The sequence below is a fragment of the Hypanus sabinus genome, chromosome 19 (assembly GCF_030144855.1).
Source record: "Hypanus sabinus isolate sHypSab1 chromosome 19, sHypSab1.hap1, whole genome shotgun sequence".
In the NCBI taxonomy this organism is placed as follows: Eukaryota; Metazoa; Chordata; class Chondrichthyes; order Myliobatiformes; family Dasyatidae; genus Hypanus; species Hypanus sabinus.
In genome coordinates this window covers 68868214-68887165 of record NC_082724.1, presented here as the reverse complement: position 1 = coordinate 68887165, position 18952 = coordinate 68868214, and the positions used below count along the sequence as shown (strand labels likewise).

At 42.2% G+C, this 18952-nt stretch overlaps 1 protein-coding gene across 2 annotated transcripts in view; it reads right to left on the bottom strand.

Moving 5' to 3' along the window:
* Window positions 1-6146, bottom strand: part of LOC132378010 (ER membrane protein complex subunit 3) — a 31057-nt gene extending 24911 nt beyond the window's left edge. For both annotated transcript variants that reach the window (XM_059944608.1, XM_059944610.1), the window contains exon 1: window positions 5973-6146. In XM_059944608.1, coding sequence (XP_059800591.1) covers window positions 5973-6127 — 155 coding nt within the window. In that variant the 5' untranslated portion in view covers window positions 6128-6146. The remainder of the gene's footprint in view (window positions 1-5972) is intronic.
* Between the last annotated feature and the right edge of the window lie 12806 nt (window positions 6147-18952).

Genomic DNA, 18952 nt, shown 5'->3' with positions numbered 1-18952 from the left:
AAACATTTTCTTTTCTGCTTCCATCTGCCAACTTTTAAAGTAATTTACCACAGTAACTTTGGTCTGCATAGCATCATGCTTTCTCCACTCCTCCTGCAACTTCAAACATACTCGTTTTCTCCTTTCTAAAGGAGGGCCTTGACCTGAAATATCAATTTGCTTCTCACTTTGAAGACACAATCTGATTTGCTAAATGCTTTTAAGATTGTGTTTTAGAGCACAAGACAAAGGAGCAGAATGAGGCAATTCAGCCCATCAAGACTGTTCCGCCACTTGATCATGGCTGATCCATTTCCCTCTCAACCTCATTCCCCTGCCTTCTCCCCATAAATTTTCATACCCTGACTAATCAAGCATATATCAACCTCTGCCTTAAATATACACACACTGAACTGACCTGGCCTCCACAGCTGCCTGTGGCAACCAATTCCACCCTCTGCCTAAAGAAATTCCTCCCCATCTGCATTCTAGATGGGCATACCTGCATTCGAAAGCTGTGTTCTCTGGTCTTTTAGATTCTCCTACATAGGAAACATCCTCTTCACATCAACTATATTGAGGACTTCCAACATTCGATAGGTTTCTATGAGATCCCCCTCATTTGTCTGAATTCCAGTGAGTACAGTGAGCCCGGAGTCAAACACTCCTCACATGACAAGCCTTTCATTCCCAGAGTCGTTCTTGTGAACCTCCTCTACACTTTCTCCAATGCCAGCACATCCTTTCTAAGCTAAATCTGCAGATGATACCACAATTGCGGGTGTAGTGGACAGGGAGGAATATCAGAGCTTGCAGACCAGCTGGAAAAATGGGCTGAAAAATGGCAGATGGAATTTAATGCAGACAAGTATGAGGTATGACCAACCAGGTATGTCTTACACAGTGAATGGTAGGGCACTGAAGGGAATACAGATCCATAATTCATTGAAAGTGGTGTCAGTTAGACAGGGTCATAAAGAAAGTTTTAGACACTTTCACAAATCAAAGTATTAAGTACAGGATTAAGGAGGTTATGTTGAAGTTGTATAAGACGTGGTGCATGAAAGCTCGATTTCAAAGTTTAAGAGAAGTTTGGATAGGTGCATGGATGGTAGGGGTATGAAGGGCTATGGTACCAGTGCAGGTTGATAGGAGGAGGGAGTTTAAATGGTTTGGCACAGATTAGATAGGGCGTAGGGCGCATTGCTGTGCTGCAATTTTCTATCACTCCGAGGGGCCCAAAACCGCTCACAATACTCCAAGTGAAGCCTCCCTAGTGCCTTTCAAAGCATCAGCATTACATCCTTGTGTTTACATTCCAGTCCTCTGGAAATGAATGCTAACATTGCATTTGCCTTATTCATCACAGACTCAACCTGCAAGATAACCTTTAGAAAATCCTGCATGAGGACTCCCAAATCCCTTTGCACCTCATATTTTTGAATTTTCTGTTTAGAAAATAGACTACACTTTTATTCTTTCTACTAAAGTGCATGACCATACACTTTAATGACTGTATTCCATCTGTCACTTCTTTGCCCATTCTCCTAACCTGTCTAAGTCCTTCTGCTCCTTCAACACTACATGCCTCTCCACCTATCTTCATACAGTCTGCAAATTTGGCCACAAAGCCATCAATCCATCATCCAAATCACTGATATAAAATGTAAAATGCAGTCCCAATACTGATCCCTGTGGAGTATCACCAGTCAGAAAAGACTCCCTTTATTCACATTCATTGCTTCCTTTCAATCAACCAATGCTCTATCCATGTGAATATCTTTTCTATAATACCATGGGCCCTTATCTTTGAATAGACTCTTCTTGGGCTTCCAGCCGGGTAAGTGTGGGTTTCCATCATGCTGATATACGCTGCACCGCATTCACAGGGAATCCTGTAAACGCCAGCGGTCCCGAGTCCCTCCTCGTTGTTAGGTTTCCTGCTTTTTCTGGTGGAAACACACATCAAGGAGCATAGGAGGTGCACTCATTTGGGCTACCTGGAGAAATCTGCAGCAGCAGAATATTGTATTCACAATGGCCATAGGTTTGACTTCCAACAGCACAGAACTACTGTGCCGTGCCAATAGCTTCTGGGGCCACCTGGTGAAGGAAACCATTGAAATAAAACAAGAAGAATTTTAACAAAGATGAAAGTCCTGCTCTAAGAACTGGAATTTGACTGTAAACAAGGTAGGACAGTGGAAAAACCTGACTGGTTGTGTACTAACCAATCAGGAGGGACGTACGATGGTGGTATATATACCACCAGACTAGACATGCCTAGGCATCATCCCTGATGAAAATGGCAGAGTTTGTCATCGAAACATCAGTTATAATTAATAGCTGTACCTGGCTGGAAACCCAAGAAGAGATTACTCGTCATATACTCCAGGAAAGCACTAGATCCTTTTACAGCTCTTATCTTGCTAAGCAGTCTCATGTGCACCTTGTCAAAGACCTTTTGAAAATCCAAATACATAGTATCTACTGACGTTGTCTATCCTGTTTGTCATTTCCTCAAATAATTCCAACAGATTTGAGAGTCAAGATTTTCCCTTGAGGAAACCATGCTGATTTTGGCCCCCAAGAACTCTGAAACCTCATCCTTAACAATAAATTCCAACACCTTCCTAACCACTGAGATCAGGCTATATAATTTCCTTCCTTCTGCCTCCCTCCCTTCTTGAAGAGTGGAGTGACATTTGCAAATTTCCAGTCCTCCAGAACCAACTGATTCTTGCAAGATCATTACTAATGTATCTATCTCTTTCAGAACCCTGGGGTGTAGTGCATCTGGTCTAGGTGACTTATCTATCTTCAGACCTTTCAGCTTCCCGAGCACCTTTTCCTTAGTAATACCAACTGCACTCACTTCTGCCTCGGCACTCTTGAACTTCCGGCATATTCCTAGCATCTTCCACAGTGAAGACCGATGCAAAATACGTACTTAGTCTACCCACCATTTCCTTGTTCCCATTACTACCTCTTCAGCATCATTTTCCAATGGTCCGCTATCTACTCTCACCTCTCTTTTACTCTTTATATACCTGGAAAAAAGTCATTATTAGGTATCCTCTAATATTATTGGCTAGCTTATCTTGCGATTTAGTTCTAGACAACATCAGAACAGAAACAAATACTTTGGGCCCACCGCAACCATTCTTACCATTAAGCATCCCAATGCTTTCTCTCCTTTGGAGATTCAAGTTCTGAGACTATTTCAATGTTGTGAAAATCTCTGGCTCCACTCAAGAGATAGGAAACTGTTCCAAGGATCTGCTACATAACATACCTCCTGCCCCTTACCTTAAATGCAAGCTCTTTAATTGCAACATCTCTGCTATGGCAATTCACCCTACTAGCAGCACTCAATTCTGCATATCTTAAGACATTTCCTGCCCCGGACCATCCCCTGCTGGTCCAAGGAAAGCACACTGTCCTATCCAATTACTTCAGACAACATGAAAAACTCCATTTTACATTGGACAAGTAATAAAGAATTTTAAAGACTGTTGAGAGGTCATGCAAGGTGGGAGGTAGCCCGTTGTGCCTTTGTATATATTTTGAGAATTAATGATGGCCAATGACAGATAGTGATCGGAGATTAACAGGAATGGAAAAAAGCCATGGCAGGTGATTCCCTAGCTGTTAACTCAACAGATAAGCATGCTATTACAGCTTGGGCTTTAGAATTCAGAGATCAATTCTGATGTCACCTGTAAGGGGTTTCTCTGGGTAATCTAGATTCCTTCAACATTCTAAAAACATACCAGTGAGTAGGTTAATTGGTCATGGTAAATTGTCCTGTGATTAGACTAGAGTCAACCATTAGGCTTTTGAACCAGAAGGGATAGCTTCATTCACCCCATCACTGAACTGTTCTCACAACCTATGGACTCACTTTCAAGGACTCTTCATCTCATGTTCTCAATATTTGTTGCTTATTTATTATTTTTCTTTTTGTATTTGCAGTTTGATGTCTATTGCATGCCGGCTCCCTTACATGCTTTTCATCTGTGCTGGGTTGAGTGTCGAGCTAGCAAGTCGACCTCGTAAAAAATAAAAAAGGAGAGGTTAAAGAAACGCCACATGATGAGCCATCAAGCTTGTCATGATGGTGCCCTGATGACTCCACCAGGAGTTAAGGGCATCTTCTATTTACTGTGAATACCTGGAAGAAAGTGAAGCTCAGGGTTATGTACTAAATTTATTTTAAATTTGAAAGGTGCTAGGTGTGTGGCTGGTAGGGCCTGTTCCACGCTGTATCTAAATAAAAAAAATCCATCCAGCTGGGTGCCAATAGAGAACAACCAGAGAATGGCGCGATTGATTTTATGAAAGGCTATGACAGCTCAGGAAGTACAAAGATAATGCTTTTACAGTGACACAGGATGCCATGAGTGACTTTTATAACTAGTTACAGAGTGACAGGGAAAAATTTAAAGGGGATGCATGTTGAAGGCAGGTTTTAAGGTGAGGGAAACAATATTTGATGACATAAAATATACAACAGGAGCTAACATGGGGGATCGGAAATTAAGTTCGACAATTAGTAGTTCAGTGGGAGAGGGAAAGGGCTAAGAGCAAGCCTCATGGATAACATAAATTAATGGATTATTAACAAGCTATGAGAGTAACTTCCAAAATTTAATGCCTATCATTCTTATTCAAGATATTTTAAAACATTTAGATCAATGCCCAATAGTCAAGTATATATGCAAGTTGTTTAAAATGTCCCTCCATCTTATGTAAATCTATTATCTACCCCATCTTTTCTCAACCTCAGTACCTCCCCCCACCTCCCCAGAGAATGACTCCCACTTCTCCAGTCTAACCCTACAGCAGTAATCCTCCCTTCTTATAAATCTAATAAACCATTCATCCTATCCAAGGATATTCACATGTTTTTTTGTAGTATAATGATCGAAAGTCGATAACACTCAACTGTGGCCCAACAGATATGCTACTGAAGGCATTAACTTTCCTGCATTTTATTTACATCATATGTCTTCAACATGTCTTGCCAGTTTCAAGGATTGATTCAAATATGTACACCCAGATTCTTGTGTCTTACATACCCTTTGGAAACTGCCACCTTGGTCAACATTGTTTCTTTCTAAGTGCTTCACTTCAGCAGTTTTCTAGATTCACTGTGTTCTGCCACTTCAGGCAGCCTATTATTTATTCTTCTAATTGTCACCCATATTTCCAAGGACTATAATTACCTGGATAATTTGCCTGGAGAAAACGTCAACTCAGATGTCCCTTATTCACATTGTTAAACCAGGTTACAGAACCTCAGAATGGCATAGTTAGCTCCAACCTAACTCTTATTAATTAGAGATCAAACACAAAAAGGAAAATTGCATCTAAAACGACAGATTTAGTGGGTAAATCTGCTGACAACTCAAAACATCAGCATCACTGCTGTAGGTTACAACGGGATATTAGGGTCAAAAAGCAATATTTTGCACAATTGGAAGTATGCTGATGAAAAGTAATGCACACTAAGTGGCTCATTCTTCACAATGAGACAGTTCCTCTCAATGCTCGTAAACATGATGAATTGTAAAAACTACCCACACTTCATTAATCACAGAACATAAATTCTACAATTGCCTCAAATTAGAACAGAAAAAAATGCTACAGCCATAATCTTAAAGCGAATAGTTATCCAAAGCAAACCCAACTTGCTTTCAAAGACCACAGACGTTGTGGGAATAATCTCTACCCTTCTGTTGAGTATTGTGTGTGCACAGATAACTTCCTTTCTATGTTGTTCCTATAAATCGTTCCAATTTTCCAGAAAGCTCAACCAACTGCCGACGAGTACCTCCATGAAAGACCAAACGCTGTAATGGTTTTGAAAAGCAATAAGAACATTAACTATACACCAAAAACACAAATATTTAACAATCCTTTAACAGCCTTGGGAGAAAGATGGTCTGCATGGAGATAGAGGATATTACTGAATGAGCAGTTTTCTGTACCTGTCGGAAACTTGCTCTTCCGTGAGCTTCTTGTCGCTCTGTAGTAGGATGGAAATGTAATGCCTGATTAAACCAACAAAAAAGGTGATGAAAACGATGGGCAAAACCACCCAGAGCCTAATATTGGAGTCCAGTAACAACTCCGGCTCCGCCATCTTTTGCAGGAAATGACGTCTTCAAACCGCACCGCCGTATTTATCGACAGAACCATGTATGTGGCGTCATCACGCCCAGATACGTAGCCGGCCCGCTCTGCCCTTACCCAGGAGGTGTGCATGTATTAGCATAAATTTATCCTGAGGGGAAAAGTCCTGTTAGCAGTCATGCAAAAACAATAATAGAATTATCACTTGCGGACTGTCAGTTTTAATGGCTGTTTTAACACTTTGAAACTTTTAGAAGTTTTTCTAGGATGAAGATAACTATGCGAGTTTCGTTTACCTTGAGGAAAAGACTGTTATGATACTTATGTGTGCCACTACATTTCTATAACTTTGTCCTTCATTCTCCTGTATTTTAAAGAATGAAGGCCTACCCTGGCCAACTCTTAATTCAAGTCCTATAGTGAAGGCAATATCTTTTTCTGCATTCATTCCACTTTAACCAGGTCTGTCCTATAACACGGTGACCAAAACCATTCAACTGCGGCCTCGTTACTCGTACAGTTTCTCTTAGTATTTTAGATTGCTAGCTTCTTTGCTTAATGTTTTATCATCACAGAATGAAGGGTCTTCAAGCAGAATAATTACACGTTCCACCACGCACATCGACGCCGGGGCAGGGGCGGGGGCTGAGCCGGGTGCGGGAGACGCATGCGCACTGACTTGGTAGTGGTGAACAAAACGAAGGGTCTCGGCCCAAAACGTCAACAGCACTTCTCCTTATAGATGCTGCCTGGCCTGCTCTGTTCCACCAGCATTTTGTGTGTGTTGGTTGAACCGATAAACTTATTATTTTTAAGTGTTTATTATTGTGCTTACTGAAACTGTTACCTAGAGGGCTTCACAATGGCTATCTCCAGCAACCTGCATCTGTCTCAGGTGTTTATTTGGCTCTGAGGGAAGATACTCGTCCTTTCTGAAGATAGAGTGACAGAGGAGTGATACCAATATTTCTTGAATCAAATTATTTATTTATTTATTATGGGAACAAGGAAATGGCAGATAAGTTGAACAGGTACTTTGGATCTGTCTTCACTAGGGAAGACACAATCTCCCAGATGTAATAGTGGCTAAAGGAACTAGGGTAAAGGATAAACTGAAGGAAATTTATATTAGGCAAGAAACTGTGTTGGATAGATTGTTGAGTCTGAAGGCTGATAAGTCCCTGGGACCTGATGGTCTGCATCCCAGGATACTTAAAGAGGTGGCTCGAGAAATTGTGGATGCATTGGTAATCATTTTCCAATGTTCTATAGATTCAGGAACAGTTCCTGCTGATTGGAGGGTGGGTAATGTTGTCCCACTTTTCAAGAAAGGAGGGAGAGAGAAAACAGGGAATTATAGACTGGTTAGCCTGACATCAGTGGTGGGTGTCGTGATTCTCATGCCCCACAAACGACCAGGATACGCAGAAGATTCTTCAAGAAGAGTTAAACTTTAATTTGCAAATCAAAGCTGAGACAGTCATTGAGCTAGTCGCTGATCACCCACCGATCCTTGTACATAGCATTTTTTATAGCAATCTCCTGGTTTAGTTGCATTAGCATATCTAATCGGTCTACAGTTGCGTATCATAAGTACATCTGCCACTATTGTTTCTACTCATTGACTTAATCATGTTCTAATCTACATCTCTTAGCTACCTCTCAATAACATACCATTGTCTTCTACATTTTTAAGACTTCAGTCTCCTACCAAATTGGGTACATGCATAGCAAATAATAAACTCAGAACTGAGCAATGTTCTAATCTACATTTCTTTAGCTCTTTAGCTACCTCTCATTAACACACCATTCTAAGATTTCATTCTACTAAATTGAGTACATGCATAGCAAACTGACTACATAGTTTTGGTTACACAGCAAATGATACAAGTTTTATACTCCATAATATTTTTATACTCCAATATATACCCCTTTGAGACCCAGAGGGTCTCATACAGAGAAAGAAGGCTAAGAGTCCGCACACAAAAGCCTCAATAAACTCAAGCATTTATTCCCAAATCTCGGGTAAACTATAATTTTCTGCGCCAAGACCTCAAAGTATTCTCTCCCTGCTACCCTGGGCCGCTGAGCCAAAAGCCTGTCCCTTTGTACCTGAGACAGGGAAAAAGACTCATAAGCCCTTACAATCTACTCCCACACTGTCGTTTTGCTCTTGTTCATCCTGCAGGTGTTGTAGGCTGTAACGATACATTTTTGGTGTTTCTTTTTCCACTAAGCTTGCTTCAGTAATTGCCACCAGCATCAGAAATTGTTTGGTTGCAGCGCGCACTACAAGAGATTTGAGACAAGGAAGAAGCACAAGCACACAGCTCAACAATATAATACTGACAGTTATTGCTATTTTAGTCAGCCACGCTCTCCATCCTCCGAGTCTAATTTCTAACCAATCAAAAAACTGATGTTCAAATCCTGCATTCTGTTTGACCTCTGTCTGCAGATTCTTTAATTTATTCATTGCTTTAGTAATTGATCTTTCTGGGCTAGTATTGTTCGGTATGAAAGTGCAGCATTGCTCTCCAAACATTACACACACCCCCCTTTTTTCTGCCAAAAGCCAATCCAGTACCTGTCTGTTTTGCCACGCCATCCTGCTAGTTGCATCCAGCTGTTGCCCTAAGGCCTCCAGTGCATCATCGGTGTAGTTGATGAATCTCTGCTGATTATAGTATATATAGTTTATCCATTCAACATTTTTGCTTACCCCTATCACAGGTATGATAGCTTCCCAGCCTGCAGCAATCTCATTCGGTGTCAGGCATGTTATTCGATTAGTTTGCATGCAGTAACTCATCAATGCTAACGGTAAAGCATCGACCCAATTAAGTTTAGTGTCTGCACAAATTTTGTTTAGTTTGGCTTTTAGGGTTCCATTAATCCTTTCTACCATGCCCTGCAACTGAGGCTGGTATACACATCCAAATCTTCGCTTTATCCTCAGCGCCTGTAGTACCAGTTTGAACACTTTCTGGATAAAAGCTGAACCATTGTCTGAGCTAACTTCTGTAGGTATTCCAAACCTTGGGATCACTTCATTTGTCAGAAATTTTACCACTGTCTTTGCCCCTTGATCTTTTGAAGGTACCACCTCCACCCATCTGCTAAATCGATCAATTACTACCAGCATGTATCTTTTTCCTCTCACTGTCTTTATCATGTCTACATAATTGATCACTGGATGTTTAAATGGTCTTTTAGGTACAGGAATGTAGCCTATTGGGGTTGTAATTCCCTTTCGAACATTCCCTTGCGCATACCTCACACTGTGACAAGAAAAAGTCCACTGAAGCCTGTAAGTAAGGTGACCAAAAACCATCCTTCTTTATTTTCTTTATCACTTCCCCCCTTGCACAATGGTCCATCCCATGCACTTCTGAAATCAGAATTGTCAGGAGAGGGGTGGGCGCTACCAACAAACCGTCTTCCGTGCTCCACAAGCCTTCCAGGTTCTGCTTGGCCCCCCATTCTCTCCACATTGTCTGTTCTGCCAAAGTTACCTTACCTTGTATTTCAATTAGGTCCTTTACCTCAGGTTCTGGAGTTAGGCTTACCTGGGGGGCAATGACAGCTGATGTACACCCAGACACTTTTCTGGCTGCCTCGTCCGCAGCTTGATTTCCCTTTGTTATTACATCATTTCCCTTTTTATGTGCCTGGCATTTTACTATAGCCAATGCTTTAGGTTTCATTATAGCTTTTATTAAGTCTAGAATTTGCTGACAATGTTGTATGGGATCTCCGCTACTTTTTTAAAACCTCTCTGCTTCCACACTGCCCCGAACAAATGGCATACTCCATGAGCATATACCGAATCAGTATAGATGTCTACTTTCTCACCTTCCATCATTTCACACGCAGCTGTCAGGGCTTTGATTTCCGCTAGTTGGGCGGAACATGGTTGGGGACAGGATTCCATCCTAATAATCTTATAGCTCGACTGATCCTGCTGCATGACTGAGAACCCTGCATGATTTCCATCATAGTCCCTATAACAAGAGCCATCTACGAACAGAACCCTTTTATCTGCATCCTCTAGTGGTTCTGACCGTAAATCTGCTCTTAATTTGGCAAATGCCATTGTCTTCCCTACACAATCATGGGGTTCTCCTTCATAGTCTAAAGGGACATAATCGGCTATATTACTGGTAGTGCATATCTGTATAGTTATATCTGGAAATGTCAATAGCATCTGATACGCTGCTATCCTAGCTGGCGTCAACACAAATTTCCCTCTTTCCAGCAACTCTGCTACTTTGTGGTGTGTGTACAGAGTCACGGGATAGCCCAGGGTTACAGATGATGCCTTTTCATATGCATAGTACAGCGCCGCCAATCCCTGATAACAGGGTGGATACCCCTGAGCCACCTCATCTAGTCTCGTACTGTAGTATGCTATCGGCTGCTTTGCTTTTCCTGCCCCTGTCTCTTGTGTTAGAACTGCTGTAACATAACCCTCTTGTTGGTTGGATACATACAAATGAAAAACTTTCTCGTAGTCAGGCAAAGCTAATGCTGGTGCTGACTGCAATTCCTGCTTAATAGTATTGAAAGCAGTCTCCGCCTCTCCATTCCACTGTAAGCTGTTTTTCAAATTTGTATGTCCTGCTTCTTTCATTATCTTTCTTAAAGGTGCCACAATCTCAGCATATTCTCCTATCCAATCTGAGCTGTACCCTGCCATTCCCAAAAACGTCAGCATCTGCCCTACAGTCTGGGGTTTGGGGGCCTTAGTTATTGCCTCAATCTGATCTGGTGCTATCGCCTTCACTCCCTTGGATATTAGGGTTAGGGTTAGGGTGCAAAATTGCAGTTTCTTTTTGGATACTTTATGTCCTCCGTGCGCTAGCTTCTCTAACAGAGTTATAGTGTCCTGCTCACACTGTTCCTTACTGTGGGAGCAAATCAACAGGTCATCCACATACTGTAACAATGTACTTTCCAATGGCATACCCTCTAGGTCTGCCTTCAACACCTGATTAAAAACGTGTGGTGAATGTTTAAATCCTTGCGGCATTCTGGTATAGGTATACTGAGCACCTCTGTAAGTAACTGCAAACAGATACCGACACTGGTCAGCTACAGGAACACTACAATCACTGAAAAGTAACTTGCTTCTGGTGGAGCATTAGTCAAAAGCATGTGTGGGTTGGGGACTACCGCTGGCCAGTCCTCTACCACATCATTTACCGCTGGCAAATCATGCACCAATCTCCACTTAGATTTATCTGCTTTTAAGACCGGCAGCAACGGGGTATTGCATGGACTGTTTGTTCTTTTAAGCGCTCCTACTTCAAGCAACCCCTGCACTGTCGATGCTATTCCCTCTTCTGCTTCTGGTCTTAGCGGATATTGTGGTCTCTGGGGTGGAATTGCCCTTTCCAGCCTTATTTCCACCGGACTCGCTGTTTTTATCTTCCCTACGTCCATGTCATGCTGTGACCACAGAATAGACGGCAACTCATCTAACCTTTTATCTTTCTGCTGGCCTCTTTCCTTTCCCAGCAAGGGCAGGTGTGGTTAGGGAGTTATTTCCACCTCTCTCACTGTCCCTACCATATCTACACTTACCATTATTTTAATGCAATTGTTGTCTTCTGATATCCACAGCTCTGGCGTGATTTTCCTCCACACTGTTACGGTTTCAGCACTCTTAACTAAGGGCCCTAAGTCTTTAGACTGATATTCCTTGTTTACCAACAATGTTACGTCGGGCGCAGCCTCCGGTATCCTGTACCCTTTTTCTAAAAAGGTGTTCCACTTAACTTGTAAAGCTGCCCCTTGCTTTCCAATTATCACAGCCTCCCCTTCCAGGCGCTGCTGGGTACATGCATCCAGGTGCCATTTCTCCTCTAACTCCCTGTTCTGAGTCTCGTCAAAAATCACTGTACAATGTAGCTCAGATTTGGGCATTACAGCCCTGGGTAATATAGCCTGCACGCCCTTTTTCCATTTTTCTCAGGCTTCCTGAATCTGATCTGCGATGTCTTCTATCTAAAAGACAGTAGCCTTCTTGTCTTCTCGCACTATCAATTGAGCCCCTGCTCTTCCCACACTCAGCCCATTTCTGGTGCATTCTGATTTTAATTCCAATTTCAATAAGGCATCTCTGCCTAACAAATTATTTGGAGTTCCTTTAAATACTAGCACCGGCAAAACAATTTCTTTATTTCCATTCTCAACTGCACTGAAGCCGTGCACTGTGTCAACTGTGTTTTCCCCGAGAACCCTACCGTCTTATTAAACTTTCCTGACATGGGAAGGTGAAGGGCATACTGTGGCTGTACACAAGTGTATGTGGCTCCAGTGTCTATCATCATTGGTGTCAGTTGAACTTCTAACATAACCTGAACAATGGGTTCCTCATCTGCCTCCCTTGTTATCATTGGGTAATGTCCCTTCCCACTCAAGTTCTCGGGGCACCCCTAATACCTCACATAGGGGTTCACAGGTCCACTTGGGCCTGTGGGGGCTGGTCATTGGCTAAACTTCAGTTCCCTTCTTATCGGTTCCTGCTGGTGTGTGACAGGCCAAAGTGTAAACGGACATTCTCTCCTCATGTGACCTGGCTGATTACATTCCCAGCACAATCTCTCTACCTCTCTTTCCCCCTGTTTCCTCACTGGTCCCCTTTGCCCATAGCTCCTCTGTCCCCGTCCTTGGGACTTCCAGTCCTGTCTGGGCTGTTTGAATTTAGTCTGTTCCTGATAGGGCATTTGTGGGAATGCTCCCTCAAAGACAATTATTGGCATGAGATTTTCCAGCCCCTGTCTTACAGTATGATCAGTTCCTCCATGTAGCGGTGCTTCATCCAGTTCGATGGCTATACTCGGACCGGTAGCTGGCAGTATCTTTTCGCTTTTCTTTTTTTCCTTCTTTTTGAGTTCTTCGAGCTGCATTTGTACTAACTTTCTTTGCACCTCTTCCTGCTGCTCAGCCAACCTTCGTTAGTCTTTCCAGTATTTCTCAACCACATGGACTATGTGGTCTCTAAATTCTTGTGGGGTCATTGACATCAGCCCAACCACTTCCTCCAGTTTGGATTTTACTTGTGGAGGCATTGCATCCAAAATGCTATGTCGGAACAGTGAGGTCATAAATAAGCTATTCTCCACCTCTTGCTCAGTCTCCAGTCTCCACCTTTTCAACTGGTTTTCTACATAGGCTGCTGGGTTTTCAGTGTCTCCCAGTGGATCCCTTTTTAAGGCTTTGGGGTCCACTTTGGGTGGATAAAGCTTTCTGAGGGCCTGCCATACCCTCTGCCTCACTCTGTCAAACCCGTCTCCATCAGTTCTTGGGTCGTTTGAGTTTGCTATGTCAGCCATTTCCATTAGTTTGTTAAATTTGGAGGTTCCCATCAACCTTATCAATAGTGCCTTCAAATCTCCCATAGCCAATAATCGTCCCACCGTTTCTTCTTCAAAGGCTCTAATCCATTTCCCTGCTCCTTCATGTGGATTAGGCAGAGTGTTTTTCAGCCCTTCTAGGTCCTGGGATCCCCAAGGGATATACTGCACTTGTCCTGATCCTTTAACTAACAACGGCATCATTCTTCCTCCTTCTTCCCACCTGCCCTGGCTCTCCTCCTCGCCTGACTCCCCATCTGTCTCAGGGTATGTCTTTACTGCCTCCCACACAAATTTCTCCGGGGTCCTCTTCTTCCCTCGGTCTCCCTGTGGAGTCCTTCCTTTCTGTCCTGATTCAATACTTGGTTGGCCCCTGGAGTATTTTTCGCATCTCCTCTGGCAATCTCCTCTCAGTATCTTATCTAGCTCACTCTCTACTTCCACAAGTCGCTTCCCTACCGCCTCCTTTTGCTCTTCTAAGCTTCTGCCTCCTACCTCTTCCCCACAAATTCTCGCACCCTCTCTCTCTCCACTTAACTCTTGCTCCTCCAATGAGTCACCTTCTCTTTCTTCCTGTCCGTGTCTGTACACCTGTAGCAGGGACTCCTGATCCTTACTTGTGCTTGATTCCCTTCTCTCTTGTGTTTTTCCAAGACTCTCATCTCCTATCTTTTTTCCACTTCCTCTTGAATGCCTCATCTCTGCCTGCCCTGATGAGCCACTTTCTTTTCTAGTCTGTTTATTTCTATGGTATAACCGATACTCCTCATTCTCCTTTTCCTCTTAAGTATTTCATCCGTCCAATCCCTTCTTCCATTTCTCTCTGTACCTGTTCTATCTTCACCCTTTCTGCCTGTATCTCCTTCCATATCGCCACTTTTTCCTTCTCATATTTTTTTTTCCCTCCTCATTATCCCAAACTTGGACTTCTCCCTGCATGTTTACTGTCCCCGTCAGCAGGGGGCACTGCTTAGGGTTTCCTTTCTCATTATAGGGAGGAGGTTTCTCTGTTTCTGTCGCATCCGGGTACGGAGCCGAAGCCAGCTTCTCACCGTACCCTCCTCTCTCTCTAACAGGCTGTTTCTCCAGCACCTTAGTGTCTTCCTCGCTTGTAATCAATATTCTACCTGTCCTCCTCAGCCTTTCTCCCTCCGTTCTGAAGAGTTTTAGCACTTCCGTTTCTCGTTCTCTTTTTTGCTCTCTTTTCTTAGATTTATCTTTTGGTTTGTAATTTTTAATTAGTCCCTCCATTTCTTCGCACAAACTTACATCAAACGTTCCTTCTCTTGGCCACTTTGTGACCAGGTTATTGGTTCTTTTTTTCCCATTTTTCTGAAGTTTTTGTGAGCTCATTATTAATTAACTGTTCCTGCTGATGGGTGAGTCCAGAACTAGAGGGCACAGTTTAAGAATAAGGGGTAGGCCATTTAGAACAGAGATGCGGAAAAACTTTTTCACCCAGAGAGTGGTGGATATGTGGAATGCTCTGTCCCAGAAGGCAGTGGAGGCCAAGTCTCTGGATGCATTCAAGGGAGAGTTACATCGAGCTCTTATAGATAGCGGGGTCAAGGGATATGGGGAGAGGGCAGGAACGGGGTACTGATTGTGTATGATCAGCCGAATGGCCTACTCCTGCACCTACTGTCTATTGCCTATTGCACATATATCAAACTCAAGGCCCGCGGGCCAAATCCGGCCCGCGGTGGAATTATCTTTGGCCCGCGAGATAATATCTAATTACTATTAAATCTGGCCCCAGTAATCGAAGCGCCTATGGTGTATGATATGGCTAATGCTGAGTTTATTCAGGTACCAGGTTTTCAGGGTTTTTAGTGTTTATTCGGTTTCCCTGGTTTATTTCCTGAATATCATTAATGAATAATTTTTTTCTCTATTAGAGCTGGCCTGCCGGTATATTGCATGCACCACTAATACTACAAATCCCACAATGCACTGCCAGTGCATTGCTCGTGCTTGCCTTACTCTCTCATCAGCATCCTTATGGCGCTAGTCACGTGTGGTCAACTTTCAGCTATCCCTCACCCCAAAAATGACTGAACGAAAGGTGGACTTCGAAAACAGGGATTTTCAAGGCAGGTGGGAGGCAGAGTATATGTTCGCAGATATAAAGGGCAAACCTGTTTGTCTTGTGTGCGGAGACGGTGTGGCTGTAATTAAAGAATATAACATAAGACGACACAATGAAACGAAACACCACGACAAATACAAGCATCTGGACAAGAAACAGAAGCCCGCGATGTGCGGTCAAAAGAGTGGATTGGTGGGCAGGATCCGGGAGAAGATGCGGGAGGAAAACGGTGCAGGTGAGCTGACAGCTTATCACTGCATCATACACCAGGAATCGTTGTATGGCAAAGCCTTGAAAATGGAACATACAATGAGCACCATAACACGAGCAGTTAACTTCATAGGAGCCAAAGGTTTAAATCACCATGAGTTCAAGTCGTTTCTGGAGGGGTTAGGTTCAGAATATAATGATTTGCCCTATCACACAGAGGTGCAATGGTTAAGCCAAGGAAAAGTGCTAAAAAGATGTTTCGAGTTGCGTGAGGAGATCTGTCAGTTCATGGAAAGCGAAGGGAAAGACACAACAGAGCTCCGGGATAAAAAGTTGCTTTGTGAAATGGCGTTTCTGTGTGACATCACGAGCCATCTCAATGCGGTCAACCTGCAGCTTCAGGGGCGGGGTTGTGTGATCACAGACATGTACGCTGCAGTGAGGGCTTTTAAAACCAAGCTGCGCCTGTGGGAGACGCAGATGCAGCAAGAAAACTTGAGCTATTTTCCGTGTTGCTGAACTATGAAAGAGCAGGTTTCTACCGTAGTGTTCCCACGTGCAAAGTTTGCTGAAAAACTTAGCATACTTGGTGCCGACTTCACACGGCGATTTGCCGACTTTGAAGCCCAAAAAAGCAAGTTTGAACTGCTCAGTAATCCATTTGCAGCTGATGTGGAAAGCGCACCAACCAACATACAAATGGAGCTGATTGAACTCCAATGTAGTGACACACTTAAGGCAAAGTATGACTCGGTGGGTGCTGCACAGTTTCTATGTTTCATTCCCGACACAATGCCCCAGCTGCGTACCCAAGCTGCTCAAATGCTCTCTATGTTTGGCAGCACATATCTGTGTGAACAACTGTTCTCTTTGATGAAGATAAACAAAACATCACACAGGAGTCATCTTTCTGATGAACACCTTCACTCAATTCTGAGGATTTCCTCAGCTCAGAGCCTGACTCCAAACATTGATGAACTTGCATCCAAGATGAGATGCCAAGTATCTGGCTTAGACTAGTGTGAATCACAGAGTGTTGGCCTGTGGAAAAATGTTTTCATTAGAAATTACTCCGGAAAAGCTGCAGATAAAGCCATAAGAAAGAAATGCAACAGATTTTTATTTATTTAATGTTCAATGTTGTTTTTGTAGGCAATAACCTAAGCTTTGTTAGTTCCAGGTTAATATGTGTAATAAATTCATTTCAATAAGTTTTGCAATAAATGCTGAACCAGTCTGGCCCTCGACTTGAACCGATTTTTAAATTTTGCCCCACTGTGTATTTGAGTTTGACACCCCGGTCTATTGTTATTCATTCTCCACTGTTACTAGTCTTGAATCAATTAACGAATCTCCGGACAACTTAAATCACAGTTGCTTTGTTGTCTACGAAATGGTGTAGTTGCTTAATATGAATCGCATGTTGATTACTGTTTTTTGAGATCAGTAACAATATAAATTAAATTTACATCACTGAATAATTAGCTAGAAATATAAAACAGGTAATGCTTAATAGTGTATAAATACTGTGCACCTCATGGGGTTACAGCTTCAGGAATTTGGCCAGACTCCATACTAATTGAGATCTTGTATATTCTCCAATTTTCTGCTTAACTTCCCCTTTTTATTTTGCCTCAACTTAAGTTAATGGTATAGATGGTATTTGTTCTTTGGCCTCTCTCTCAGGCTTCAGTAACGTTTTTACATTTAAAAATGTCTTGTAGGGCATTGTGTATCCCCCTCCAATAGTTTTTAATAACAGGGAAGTCCCAAAAATATGATAATGATTTGCATTTTGATTTCCACAATTTCTCCAGCAAACAGGGAGGTTACTATCATAATGAGATTTCTGAGAGGGTGTAATAATATATCAAGTTTTTCCATCCAAACTCCTTCCATTTCTGTGAACTGGTACACTTCCATCGATACCTTCATATTGTTGTCCATTCTTCCTCAGATATAATTATCCCTCCTTCCTTCTCCATTCTGTTTTAATGTATGAAGTCGAATGTGTTTTAAGATTTGACAATTCCTTATACGTGCTTGAAATGATTCTACTACCATTATCTGAATTATATGCTTTTCTAAAGAGCTCTATCAAGCATGTATTTGCCTTGGTTACATCTTTAAGCATCTTATTAACATATTGTTGCATCTGTAAATACCAATTAAAAACCTTGTTTTTCTAATAAGTGTTTCTCTTTAAGCATTTCAAAACTGAACAATGTTCCTTCTTTCATTATGTTGCAAAGAACTGTTATTCCTTTAGCTGTCCAGTCCTTAAATCTAGCATCCAATTTATTTGGTGTAAAATCAGAGACATATGCACACCATTTAAGAATTGCAATATTTCCCTCTAGATAAGATTCTTTTATAGTAGTTTTCCGTACTTTAAGAGTCAATTTCACCCATGGGTTATCAATAGTATTTATGTACCTTTGCAGGTTGTTATCAGCCAAAATTGCTGGTATGGGGATGGGAAGTACCCACTCCTCAATGTTTTTCCATTGAGCGTCATATGATGGGTTGCACCAACATATCACAGCTTTCAACTGTGCTGCAAAATAATAATCTCTAAGAGAAGGTAGGCCCCATCCCCCCTTTTCCTTTGCTAATTGCAAAGTTTTGAGATGAATTCTAGGCCTTTTACCCTGCCAAATATACCTTGATTGCATCTTGTTCCATTCATTGAATTGATTTTGATTAATCTCTGTTGGTAGGGTCTGAAAGAGATTTAACAGTCTGGGCAGTATATTCATTTTAATAGACTCAATCCTTGAACTGAGACTGAAAAAAGGAATCGGTTTCCATCTTGCCACATCGTCCTTAATATTTTTATATAAAGGCTGATAATTACATTCTGATAATTTTGCCAAATCTTTTGGCATAATGATGCCCAAATATTTGAAAGATTCTTGTTTTGTGCCATGCCCAGGGGTACCAACTTTCAATTTCTCTTGGTGGGCTATAGTAATATGAAAGTAATTGGGTTTTATCTATGTTGATCTTGTATCCTGATAATTGACCATATTGTTCAAAGGATTGCATCAATTTAGATAAAGAGTATGTTGGTTGCCCTAGATCAGGGGTCGGCAACGTTTACCACTGAAAGAGCCAATATGGACCCATTTCTCACAGAAAAGAAAACACTGGGAGCCACAAAACCCGTTTGACA